Genomic DNA, 14,405 nt, shown 5'->3' on the forward strand with positions numbered 1-14,405 from the left:
TGGGACACAATCATGAAGTGGAACGACATTTATTGGATATTTCAAACTTTAACAAATCAAAAACTGAAAAATTGGGCGTGCAAAATTATTCAGCCCCTTTACTTTCAGTGCAACAAACTCTCTCCAGGAGTTCAGTGAGGATCTCTGAATGATCCAATGTTGACCTAAATGACTAATGATGATAAATACAATCCACCTGTGTGTAATCAAGTCTCCGTATAAATGCACCTGCACTGTGATAGTCTCAGAGGTCCGTTAAAAGCGCAGAGAGCATCATGAAGAACAAGGAACACACCAGGCAGGTCCGAGATACTGTTGTGAAGAAGTTTAAAGCCGGATTTGGATACAAAAAGATTTCCCAAGCTTTAAACATCCCAAGGAGCACTGTGCAAGCGATAATATTGAAATAGAAGGAGTATCAGACCACTGCAAATCTACCAAGACCTGGCCGTCCCTCTAAACTTTCAGCTCATACAAGGAGAAGACTAATCAGAGATGCAGCCAAGAGGCCCATGATCACTCTGGATGAACTGCAGAGATCTACAGCTGAGGTGGGAGACTCTGTCCATAGGCCAACAATCAGTCGTATATTGCACAAATCTGGCCTTTATGGAAGAGTGGCAAGAAGAAAGCCATTTCTTAAAGATATCCATAAAAAGTGTTGTTTAAAGTTTGCCACAAGCCACCTGGGAGACACACCAAACATGTGGAAGAAGGTGCTCTGGTCAGATGAAACCAAAATTGAACTTTTTGGCAACAATGCAAAACGTTATGTTTGGCGTAAAAGCAACACAGCTCATCACCCTGAACACACCATCCCCACTGTCAAACATGGTGGTGGCAGCATCATGGTTTGGGCCTGCTTTTCTTCAGCAGGGACAGGGAAGATGGTTAAAATTGATGGGAAGATGGATGGAGCCAAATACAGGACCCTTCTGGAAGAAAACCTGATGGAGTCTGCAAAAGACCTTTACCTTTATATAAATAGGCAAGTCAGTTAAGAACAAATTCTTATTTTCAATGATGGCCTAGGAACAGTGGGTTAACTGCCTATTCAGGGGCAGAACGACAGATTTGTACCTTGTCAGCTCGGGGATTCGAACTTGCAACCTTTTGGTTACTAATCCAACACTCTAACCACGAGGCTACCCTGCCGCCCCATTTTCTGTCATTACTTCCTATGCATCTTCTCTTTACATATAGAATAGCACCTAGTGCACTTTATGCTATTCTCTACCAGTGGTTTCAGACCCCATAGACACTTCTCTTATAAATTCCTACAGACAGCTGTCAGCGGGGCATGGTACTGTTACTTGCTCTCGTCTTCTCTCTAAAACTAGCTATAGCTTTCTTTCATGTCATATGTATCTTCAACAGTTCCTCTATAGTCTCTACAGTCACCCTAGTCCCTACAGCATCCATAGACCCTACAGCATCCATAGTATAATTTGTTCATATAGTCATAAATTCTGTGGTCTCTACAGACTCTATAGTCTTGTCACTTTCCATACATATAGAATAACACCTCGTGCTATTACTTAAAAAATTCAGGATTGATATGACAACAGCCAGTGAAAGTGCAGAGCGCCAAATTCAAACAACAGAAATCTCAAAATTAAAAACCCTCAAACATACATGTATACCATTTTAAAGGTAATCTTGTTGTTAATCCCACCAAAGTGTCCGATTTAAAATAGGCTTTACAGCAAAAGCACCACAAATGATTATGTTAGGTCACCCCAAAGTCAAAGAAAAATTCTGCCATTTTTCCAGCCAAAGAGAGGAGTCACAAAAAGCACAAATAGAGATCAAATTAATCACTAACCTTTGATGATCTTCATCAGATGACACTCATAGGACTTCATATTACACAATACATATATGTTTTGTTCGATAAAGTGCATAGTTATATAAAAAAAATCTCAATATACATTGGTGCGTTATGTTCACTAGTTAAAAACATCCGGTGATATTGCAGAGAGCCACATCATTTTACAGAAATACTCATTATAAATGTTGATGAAAATACAATTGTTAGGCATGGAAATATGGATACACTTCTCCTTAATGCAACCGCTGTGTCAGATTTCAAAAAAGCTGTACGGAAAAAGCAAACCATGCAATAATCTGAGAACGGCGCTCAGAAAACAAAGAGATATCCGCCATATTGGAGTCAACAGAAATCAGAAATAACATTATAAATAGTCACTTACCTTTGACAATCTTCATCAGAATGCACTCCCAGGAATCCCACTTCCACATTAAATGTTTAATTTGTTCAATAATGTCCATTATTTATGTCCAAAGAGCTGCTTTTGTTAGCACGTTTGGTAAGCAAATCCAAAGTCATGAAGCGCGTTCACTAGTTGCAGACGAAATGTCAAAAAGTTCCGTTACTGTCCTTAGAAACATGTCAAACGATGTATGGAATCAATCTTTAGGATGTTTTTAACATAATATTCCAACCAGAGAATTCCTTTGTTTTCAGAAAAGTAAAGGAACGGGAGATATCTCTCATGTGAAATGTGCGTGACCAGCGCGTGACTGCTGGCAGACCTCTGACTCATTCCTCTCTCATTCGTTCCCACGTCACAGTAGAATCTTCAAACAAGTTTCTAAAGACGGTTGACATCTAGTGGAAGCCTTAGGAAGTGCAACATAACCAATATCCCACTGTGTATTCAATAGGGGCTGGGTTGAAAATCGACCAACCTCAGATTTTCCACTTCCTGTTTGGATTTCTTCTCAGGTTTTTGCCTGCCATATGAGTTCTGTTAAACTCACATACATCATTCAAACAGTTTCAGAGTGTTTTCTATTCAATACTAATAATAATATGCATATATTAGCATATTATCTTTTGGTCAGACGGGAATTTCCCTCACGCTCCTTAAAATGTGCCACCAATTTTCCTCACAGACCCCAACTGGAAAGCTCCACAGGCAGAATCAATCATCCTGTTCATTGACGCCAAGTTGTTGTGGAAATTAATTTATAGAGATACAGGAACTCAATCTTAAATGAATCATTGTTTATTGTCAGCCCGCTGGAGAAGTTCCAACAAACTCAATGCACCAAGTACACATGTCAATTAGGAGCTCTAACGGGGCAGTCCCGTTAGTTCCCTATATACTGAGTTATATTTGCATGATTTAGCTTATTCATCATTCATAATTAATGTTTGCTTCCTTCATGTGATGACCAATACTGGGTCATGCATGTGACAGACCAATACCTCACTAGTGGCCATCAAAGGTGAGCATTTGCTGAACTGCAGTCAGGTCAAGACCCTGGTGAGAACAACGAGCATGCAGATGACCTTCCATGAGACGGTTTCTGACAGTTTGTGCAGAAATTCTTTGATTGTGGGTTTGCACCGTTTCATCAGCTGTCTGTGTGGCTGGTCTCAGACTACCCCGCAGGTGAAGAAGCCGGATGTGGAGGTCCTGGCTAGCGTGGTAACATGTTGTCTGGGGCTGTGTGAGCAGTTGGGACGTACTGCCAAATTCTCTAAACCGACATTGGCTTGTGGTAGAGAAATTAACAATTATCTGGCAACAGCTCTGGTAGACATTCCTGCAGTCAGCATGCCAATTGCACACTCCCTTGAAACTTTAGATATCTGTGGTAATTGTACATTTTAGAGTAGCCTTTTATTGTCCCCAGTACAACGTTGCTGGGTTTTTCACGCTCAACAGTTTCCCGTGTGCATCAACAATGGTCCACCACCCAAAATAATCAACATGGGTCAGCATTCCCGTGGACCGCTTTCGACATCTTGTTGAGTCCAAGCCCTGACGAATTGAGGCTGATCTGAGGGCAAAAGTGAAAGGGTGCAACTCAACATTAGGAAGGTGTTCTTAATGTTTTGGACACTGTATTGCGGGGAATTATTAATGATTTACACAATGAAACAATGAGTGTGCAAGAATTGGCAGCAGTCAGTGCGCTTTCATGGAGAAAGGTGCCTAAGCGCGTCTTTCAGTTCCTCCTAAGGACATGATTGCCATTGGGAAAAGAGGGTGTGCTATCAGCTGATCATTAACCAAGTTAACATCCACAGTTTTTATATGACTAAAGTCATACCATGACAGCTGTGATGGTAACAGGTAGTTTTGGTTCAATTTTATACATCCTGACAGATAATTTGTTCATTTGACATGGTGGGATTTTTTTGTGTCTGTAAAATTAATTATGCAAGAAATGGCGGTGGAAATGCCTTTGTGCGGAAATATTGATTTTATAACCATCATATTGAAGTAAACTTGGAGTCAAGCGATGACATGGTATGTGGTCCTCCCACTACGACTTGGTAAACCATGCAGTTTATTAGGCTACAGATTAAATAAATCATGATCAAAGTGCGATAAATATCGAGAGTCTTATTCTGGTGACATGGTGATCGATGCCGTTTGGGCAAATAAAAACACTTGCTCTTATCCATAATCTCATCATGTAGACTAGCCTACCCGCACTGTATCTGCGAGCTGTAGGCTAGAGGGCACGTGCCAAGACCAGAGTAGGAACATTTGCTATTTAACTCAGCAGTTGTGACAAAAACAAAATATACTGGAAACACACTGAACCTTCTATTTTTATTTGGTACATGAAAACTCAAGCGAAAAAGTACATTTTGTAATGCACTACGCCGTCACACACTGATTTCAATCTGCAACAAGTCCGTTTGGTGGAAACACACCACTGGTGGGACAACGCACATATTTTATTTATGCGAATTTTAGAATATTGGCATGAAATTTTGATGGAAACCTAGCTATTGATGTAAATCTCTAGTTAGCTAGCTACATTTAGTTCCATAACTTGGTTTCCATCCAATTTGTAACACATTTTCATGCCAATATTCTAAAGTCTGCATAAAACAACATGCACATTTTCCCAACAGAGATGCGTTTGTATCAAAACAGACTTTCTGCAGATAAAAGGCTTTGCGTGATGACGTAGTGCACATAAAAATTACTTTTGCGGTTAAATTGACATGTACCGAATAGAAGTTTTAAGCTCTACTGATGGTTTTGTCACAAAAACTGTTGCATTATATAGTAAACTCTGGTCTTGGTACATGCGCTCTAGCCAACAGCTCGCACATACAGTGGGGGTAGACAACCTACATTATGAGTTTATTATGGATAAGAGCGATATTATTTGTATTTCTCAAATGGCAGCCAAGCATCGTGTCATTTTTCCCATAGCCCTTATTTTAAGTGTTTCTAAAATTCCCTATGGGAAAAATGACTGGGGGAAAACGATTGGAACCATTTCCTTGTTTGACCGCAAGGTTTCATTGGTATTATGACTCATATTGTGGTAGTCTATAAACTACATGGTTTCCCCAAGGTGTAGTGGGAGGACCACACAACATATCATTGCCTGACTCCAAGTTTACTTTGATATGATGGTTATTATATCAATATTTGCACATAAAGGCGTTTCCGCCGCCATTTGTGGCATAATTAATTTTATATACATAAAAAGATCCCACTATGTCAAACGAACAAATTGTCTGCATTTATAAAATTGTACAGGCATTTCATGTTTCCATCAGCCCAGTCGTGACTTTTTCCATACATCAATAATTAATCTGCATGAAATGGTTGGATGGAAACGTGGTTTATGATTGTGATTTAACGCGCTATCTTTCTGCTGCACGTATCAGCCAACCAGACCCAATATTGATGATTATGTAGGCTAAATCAAGTGTTACCAAATGTAATGCTGCTGTGGCCGTACTGTTTATATACAGTGCATTTGGAAAGTAGTCAGACCATGACTTTTTGTTACATCACAGCCTTATTCTTAAATAAATTCAGTTATTTTTTACCCTCATCAATCTACACATAATACCCAATAATGACAAAACGAAAACAGGTTTTTAGAAAACGTTGCACCAAAAAATTATAAACTGAAATACCTTCAGATCCTTTGCTATGTGACTGGATTGTGTCGAGGCACATATCTGGGGAAGGGTACCAAAAAATGTCTGCTGAATTGAAGGTCCCCAACAACACAGTGGCATCCTTTAATCTTAAATGGAAGAAGTTTGGATTCACCAAGACTCTTCCTAGAGCTGGCCACCCAGCCAAACTGAGCAATCAGGGGAGAAGGTCCTTGGTCAGGGAAGTGACCAAAAACCTGATGGTAACTCTGACAGAGCTCCAGATTTAATCTGTGGAGATGGGAGAACCTTCCAGAAGGACAACCATCTCTGCAGCACTCCACCAATCAGGCCTTTATGATAGAGTGGCCAGACAGAAGCCACTCCTCAGTAAAAAGGCACATGACAGCCCGCTTGGAATTTGCCATAAGGCACCTAAAGGACTCAGGCCATGAGAAACAAGATTCTCTGGTCTGATGAAATCAAGATTGAACTCTTTGGCCTGAATGCCAAGTGTCACATCTGGAAGAAACCTGGCACCATCCCTACAATGAAGCATGGTGGTGGCAGTATCATGCTGTGGGGATGTTTTTCAGATGCAGGGACTGGGAGGCTAGTCAGGATCGAAGGAAAGATGGATGAAGCAAAGTACAGAGAGATCCTTGACCTCAGGACTGGGGCAAAGGTTCACCTTCCAACAGGACAACAACCCTAAGCACACAGGCAAGACAACGCAGGAGTGGCTTCGAGACAAGTCTCTGAATGTCCTTGAGTGGCCCAGCCAGGAGTCCGGACTTGAACCCGATCGAACATCTCTGGAGAGACCTGAAAATAGCTGTGCAGCGAAGCTCCCCATCCAATCTGACAGAATTTGAGAGAATCTGCAGAGAATGGGAGAAACTCCCCAAATACAGGCGTGCCAAGCTTGTAGCATCATACCCAAAAAGAGTCGAAGCTGCAATCACTGCCAAAGGTGCTTCAACAAAGTACTGTGCAAAGGGTCTGAATAGTTATACAAATGTAATAGTTCTTTTTTTTATGTATACATTTTCTTAAAGCCTGTTTTTGCTTTGTCATTATGGGGTATTGTGTGTAGATTTATCAGTGGAAAACAATTTAATCCATTTTAGAATAAGGCTGTAAAGTAACAAAATATGGAAAAAGTCCTTCCACAAGATATTAACCCGACACAAATCTAGGGTTGGTACCAAGCCGGCTGGTCCTTCGTTCTATTGGTTCGGTTGCTAGAGAAGTGACCCAGTTGTTCAGTTTTTTTTGTTCTCCATCTATGGATGCGACCCAGTCGTTCGTTCTAAATGTTCCATTTTCATACTGGCTGGCAACATTCTTATTGCTCGCTAGCTAGCCAACTATGTCTAATTTACAGTCACGTCAAAAAGTGCAGCCAAAATATCAGCTGCATTTAAAATTGTTTAAGTTGTTTTACAGAGACACTTATTTGAAAGCATCCATAACAATGAGGCATAGAATGTGTGCTCACTCGTCAGGACACTGTTGTTCAGAGGAGCTAGCCAAAAACACCGCTAGCACAGTCGCTTCAAACTGTAGCTGGAAAGACTGCAAACGATCTGCACTTTGTTTCGTTTTGCCTTGTTACAACTGACACTTCTTTGCATATATCCATAAAAATGACGCCGGCGGATTCATGATTGACTGGCTGAGAAACACTTTTATCCTGTACATTTAGATTATTTGCTAGGGGGCAGTTGATTAGTTTGGCTACTTCATAGATGTATGTACTGCTCTTACCTGTTTGGTCAATGGACATTGTGGAGTTTGACATAATCAAGTCTAAATAACATCCGTGTGAAGAGTCGATGACCAAGCTCACCTGCCACTCACTTCACACTTCTAAGTGGTTGTGTTGTTTACAACATGGAAGGGATGCAGGGTTCTGTGTTCTGGTTGTTTGACGTAAAGTAACTGAACGCGCGTGTTACTTTAACTTTTTAAACACTTTTGTCTGTGTTCTCCACGACTCACTATTTAAATGCTGAATTTCAGGTATATGTGGTAGTCTACGGAAAAACAGCCTTTTGCTAACATTTGTGACAGTACTGCAATTGTATGCACCATTATCAATGAGCCCTTTTCCCATACAATCCCCTCCCACTCTGTCTAACCGTGTACCAAGACAACTGCAGCGCGCTGATAGCGTTCACGTGGATGCTGTTTTGCAGCATCAGAGGCGCACTTCCCAAGACCTAGTTTATTTGACGGGGGATGATACATGATTTGGTAAAACGGACTATTATTTGTTAAGCACTGTGGTTAATTATTGCTACACCAGAAGGCAGAATAATTGTGCAGAATATACGATAATATGTATATATTTTTTCGCTTCTTATGGGGTTTTCTTTTTCCTCCGGCAGGTTAGTGGTGTGAGATGTTCATTATTTGCCATGGCAAGAAGTCTGTTTTCATGGGTCTGGCTGAGAAAGCCTATCTACATACAGGTAAGCCAATGGAAAATCTTTCCTATACTTTCTCGAGGTTGGACCATCACCTATTCACTATTGGAAGGTTGATTTATTCATGATACAGTATGGCACTTTCAACATTATATGTATCTTTTGGACACAATTGAATATACATTCATATGCAATATTTAAATGTTGGTAGACTATACTTTGTGGCTTTATATTATTGTCATTGCCATCATTAATGCTTGTGTGGTTGTTGCATCTGATACAAATGTTTCCTTTTAATTAAGTATCATCATTATCATTGATCATATTTGCAATATGGCACTTAATGCTTTGTGGTGCTCAAGAGCAGCAGTCATTGGTCAAATTCAGTAGGCTACTCACCGTTGCTGTAGCAACAGGGCTGATCATGTTCACACAGGACAGGACACAAGGTTTTTTTTCCTCCCATGAATGCATTAAATCGTTGGTTCTTCTAGCTAAAAATATGTTTTGCTATCTTAGGTTGTAAGCCCTCTTATTTGCATTGTCCGAGTATGAGTTCCTGGTGCTGCTCTCGCTCATATTTACCTCCCATCAAAAATACTGTCTTTATGTTATACTCAACCCCATTCCCTTTATAGTGCACTGCTTTGACCAGAGCCCTATACTTTAAGTATTGCATTATAAGGAATAGGGTGCCATTTGGGACACATTCAATATGAGTACTAGGTCAACTTGCTGTACTACAGGCCTATAATAACTGGTCAATGGTTTGCACATTTGTACAATTCTAGACTAATTCAGTAGATGATCTTAACTGTACAAGCAAACTAAGAATCATGACTCATTTACATATTCTTGGATTTCCTTACACCCCCCCCAAAGTTAGGCACATTTTTCTCACAAGTTAGTCGAGACCATGCAGGAGATCCAACCTTTACAAGGCAGATGGTGTTTTCTTCAAATTACAGAGCCCAAGCCTTATGTTGTTTATTTAGATATGGTTCATGTTTGTAGGTATTTTCCCCACCAGTGATTAATGTATTTCTGTTAAATAGCACCCTGGTATTTTATTCCATAGCCTGAAACCCTGGCTTTATCATCTTATCTGTCTGCTGAACTGTTCAGCCAGGAGTCCCACTGTGAGCTGCATTTGTTTTGCTCTCTGTGTGTGTGTGCGTGTGTGCTTGCATGTGTGCGTCTGCCACCTCAGTCTCACGGACCGTTTTCTAGGCCATTTTGCTTCTTCCTAATGAGGGCATAGATTGACTGGAACAGCTTCACTCGCCGGTTGGTAACTCCATAGGAAAAGCGATTTTCATACAAACGTATATAAAAACACAAGCAGGCATGTTGTATTCTTACTAGGATATATCGATTCCTTGTAATTATGTTTATCAATGCACCTCACCGTTTAATAAATGCGCTCCCCAGTAGCCTACAGAATTTCCAAGAATGTCACAAATAATTTAATCTCGTCAACCCGGAACCAATGTAAACGGCCACGAGTGATTACAAATCATTCAACAAATCCTTAGCATTCAAATGATTGCCTATGGTTGAGTCTGTTGTCTGACTTACTCCTCATAATAGTATCAGACGTTGCACTGCATGCCGCTGAAGTTATCAACGTCATCCTGCTGTACCTTTCACCTCCACATAGGCTACACACTGTGGAAGGCCATGGTTGTCAGGATGCGGATAGCTCAGTGGTCCAGCCAAGTATTCCGAAAACTGCTCCATGGAGCCTGTCTGTCTGCCAGGAGACAGGGGTAATCCTGCCATGCTGGCTCCAGTTTACTGTGCTCAGTCATCCAGATCTGATATCCAATGCTCCTTGAGTCCTTGATGCTCAGAGTTAGACTCTGGGAATGACGCATAGGCTGCGTTCCAAATGGCGAAGTGGATATCACCGAACACGTAGCCCTGGCTGCTTGTCTGCTGTGATTTGTCACCTATCTGGCACAGTGTGAACGTGTGATCAGGCACTGCTCTATTTTTATATGGCTATTAGGAATTAAAACAACAGATGCCCATTGCCACCCACCAGTTTTATCCCTATAGAGTAAGAGAGAACCAGGTCTGATATACCCTTGTGGCCCGAGCATACATTAATATGATTGAGGAACTGTGTCAGTATGAAAGTTTAAAGGTTATATGGATGGGTATATAGATAGGACATAGACGAAGGCACAAGACATTACAAACATTAGAGAGGGTTATGATCATGACATTTGATGTTGGCACAGTTTAACAGTACTAACTAAAACACACGTACACAAGACAGAGAAAATGGTTCAAAATGCTAAATTGCCTGTTTTTGGAAGAATTTGGGTTTCCAACATATTAGTCAGTTCTTCAAATGCAGTTGAACTTAAAGAGATGTGGGGGAGGTTTAAGTAAGAGCTGTCTGTCACGTCTAATCTTTCCACTGCTCTCTCTCCTCAGGGGAACACCTGCGTGCTCCCATTTCTCAATCTGCTCTTCTTTCCATTCTCTGCAGTGCATGACTCTATCAGCATTTGTTCACGAACCAATACAATGTCTGGGGTCTAAGCTTTTCCAGCTGGACTTGGTGGGAGCCTAAAGAAATCAATATTACTTCAGATGCAACATTTTGCTGTTATGACAACTATTTTGCTATTCTGTGCATGCATGCTTGTGAGTGTTTGCGTGCCTGTGTGCCTGCGTGAGAGATGGAGAGAGAGCTAGTATGTGTATTATAGCATGCATGTACTGTATGTGAGAAGAGTGTAACATATTCCATGTTCGTGGCCTGTTGAATCAACTACGCAGTATGTAAGTGAAAAGTGAACAACTGGCCCAAAAGCTGTCGCAGTGTTGAGTCAGTTTGGGGGTGGAGGTGTGTCCGCATCCAGGAAGGGGTGATGAGGTCTTTCTTATTGCCTGCTGTCTGACTCGGACTCGGATGAGTCAGATCACCAAGGCAGTGCATAGCTCCTTCACACAGCACAGACAGAGAGAGTGTTACATCTCCCAGAGCCTGTACCGTGCACACCGAGACTGTGTGATTCCCAAATGGAACCGTATCCCCTATATAGTGCAGTGCTTTGACGAGAGAGAGTCCATCCAGTACAAGTCAAGGGTTTTTCTTTTTCTTTATTTTTTTAAGTGTTCATATTTTAGATTCTTCAAAGTAGCCACCCTTTGCCTTGATGACAGCTTAGCCCACTCTTGACATTCTCTCAACCAGCTTCACCTGAAATGCTTTCCCAACAGTCTTTAAGGAGTTTCCACATATGCTGAGCACTTTTTGGGTGCTCACTCTATGGTCCAACTCATCCCAAACCATCTCAATTGGGTTGAGGTCGGGTAATTGTGGAGGCCAGGTCATCTGATGCCACACTCCATCACTCTCCTTCTTGGTCAAATAGCCCTTACACATCCAAGAGGTGTATTGGGTCATTGTCCTGTTGAAAAACAAATGATAGTCCCAATAAGCCCAAACCAGATGGGATGGTGTATCGCTGCAGAATGCTGTGGTAGCCATGCTGGTTAAGTGTGCCTTTAATTCTAAGTAAATCACTGACAGTGTCACCAGCAAAGCACCCCCACACATCACACTTCCTCCCCCATGCTTCACGGTGGGAACCACACATGCAGAGATCATTCGTTCACCTACTCTGCGTCTCACAAAGACACTGTGGTTGGAACAGAAATCTCAAATTTAGAATCATCAGACTAAAGGAAGATTTCCACCAATCTAATGTCCATTGCTCGTGTTTCTTGGCCCAAGCAAGTCTCTTCATCTTATTGCTGTCCTTTATTAGTGGTTTCTTTGCCTCATTTGACCATGAAGGCCTGATTCACACAGTCTCTTCTGAATAATTGATGTTGAGATGTGTCTGTTACTTGTTACTGCAATTTCAGAGGCTGGTAACTCTAATGAACTTATCCTCTGGAGCAGAGGTAACTCTGGGCCTTCCTTTCCTGTGGTGGTCCTCATGAGAGCCAGTTTCATCGTAGCGCTTGATGGTTTCTGTGACTGCACATTTTCCGTATTGACTGACCTTCAAGGGTTTTACCAAATAGGGCTATCTTCTGTATACCACCCCTACCTTAAGAAGTAAAGAAATTCCACAAATTAACTTTTAACAAGGCACACCTGTTAATTGAAATGCATGCCAGCTGGTTGAGAGAATGCCAAGAGTGTGCAAAGCTGTCATCAAGGCAAAGGGTGGCTACTTTAAAGAATCTAAAATCTAAAATATTTTTTGATTTGTTTAACACTTTATTGGTTACTACATGATTCCATATGGGTTATTTCACAGTTTTGATGTCTTCACTATTATTCTACAATGTAGAAAATTATAAAATTAAAGAAAAACCCTTGAATCAGTAGGTGTGTCCAAACCTTTGACTGGTACTGAATATACTGTGTTCTATTCTACTGTATTTTAGTCAATGCCACTCCGACATTGCTCGTCCTAATATTTATATATTTCTTTATTCCATTATTTTCCTTTTAGATTTGTGTGTATTGTTGTGATTTGTTAGATATTACTGCACCGTTGGAGCTAGGAACACAAGCATTTAGCTTATTACACCCGCAATAATATCTGCTAAATATGTGTATGTGACCAATAACATTTGATTTGATAAACCCCAAGGCCCAATGTAATGCATGAAGGTCAGTATTTAGAGGACAAACAGCGTTCCAAAAGGCACCCTACTCCCTAAAAAGTGTATTTATTTTGACCAGGGACAGTTAATGCACAATACAAGGGAATGGAGAGCCATTTGGGATGCACACTTGCTCTTTCCCCACTAGCAGCCTATGGGATCCTGTATAGGAGAGAGAAATGCATCATCACAGAGTTGAAATGATAGCCCTCAAAACAGTGAGTTTTAAAAGCTAACCACATACAGTTGGAGTCGGAAGTTTACATACACCTTAGTCAAATACAATTAAACTCAGTTTTTCACAATTCCTGAAATTTAATCCTAGTAAAAATGTATTGTCTTAGTTCAGTTAAGATCACTACTTTATTTTAAGAATGTGAAATATCAGAATAATAGTAGAGAGAATTATTTATTTCAGCATTTATTTTTTTCATCACATTCCCAGTGGGTCAGAAATGTACATACACTCAATTAGTATTTGGTAGGATTGCCTTTAAATTGTTTAACTTGGGTCAAATGTTTCGGGTGGCCTTCCACATGCCTCCCTCAATAAGTTGGGTGAATTTTGGCCCATTCCTCCTGCCAGAGCTGGTGTAACTGAGTGAAGTTTGTAGGCCTCATTGCTCGCACACGCTTTTTCAGTTCTGCCCCCAAATCTTCTATAAGATTGAGGTCAGGGCTTTGTGATGCCCACTCCAATAATTTGACTTTGTTATCCTTAAGCCATTTTGCCACAACTTTGGAAGTATGCTTGGGGTCATTGTCCATTTGGAAGACCCATTTGCGACCAAGCTTTAACTTCCTGACTGATGTCTTGAGATGTTGCTTCAATAATGCCATTATCGATCTACTGAGACCATTTATAGAGACCATGTATAATCATTATTAATCAGGAAGGAAGTGTTAAAAAAAGGCAATAACAATTTAGAGTGTGTCAGAAAGATACACACCGAGAGTACAAACATTAGGAACACCTGCTCTTTCCAAGACATGACCAGGTGAATCCAGGTGGAAGCTATGATCCCTTATTGATGTCACTTGTTAAATCCACTTCAATTGGTGTAGATTACGGGGAAGAGACAGGTTACAGAAGGATTTTTAAGCTTGAAGTAAATTCCATTTAAATAAAATGTTATTGGTCACATGCAGATGTTTTTGTGAGTGTAGCAAAATGCTTGTAATTTAGACATTGATTGTGTGTGTGTGTGCCATTCAGAGGGTGAATGGGCAAGACAAAATATTTAAGTGACTTTGAATGGGGTATGGTAGTAGGTGCCAGGTTTGAGTGTGTCAAGAAATGCACCGCTACTGGGTTTTTCCACGCTCATTAGTTTCCTGTGTGTATCAAGAATGGTCTACCACCCAAAAGAAATCCAGTCAACTTGACACAACTGTGGAAAGCATTGGAGTCAACATGGGCCAGCATCCCTGTGGAACGC

The 14,405-nt window shown here is 40.8% G+C and overlaps 1 protein-coding gene across 2 annotated transcripts in view; it reads left to right on the top strand.

Moving 5' to 3' along the window:
• Positions 1-8,055: 8,055 nt before the first annotated feature.
• LOC118358989 (divergent protein kinase domain 1A-like) overlaps positions 8,056-14,405 on the top strand; it is a 32,851-nt gene continuing 26,501 nt past the window's right edge. The window contains exons 1-2 of one of the 2 annotated variants that reach the window (XM_035737082.2): positions 8,056-8,152; positions 8,287-8,370. In XM_035737082.2, the coding sequence (XP_035592975.1) occupies positions 8,138-8,152; positions 8,287-8,370 (99 nt within the window). In that variant the 5' untranslated portion in view covers positions 8,056-8,137. The remainder of the gene's footprint in view (positions 8,153-8,286; positions 8,371-14,405) is intronic. The other variant, XM_035737081.2, reaches the window with a different exon arrangement.

Source organism: Oncorhynchus keta, chromosome 26 (genome assembly GCF_023373465.1).
Source record: "Oncorhynchus keta strain PuntledgeMale-10-30-2019 chromosome 26, Oket_V2, whole genome shotgun sequence".
NCBI classification, from domain to species: domain Eukaryota; kingdom Metazoa; phylum Chordata; class Actinopteri; order Salmoniformes; family Salmonidae; genus Oncorhynchus; species Oncorhynchus keta.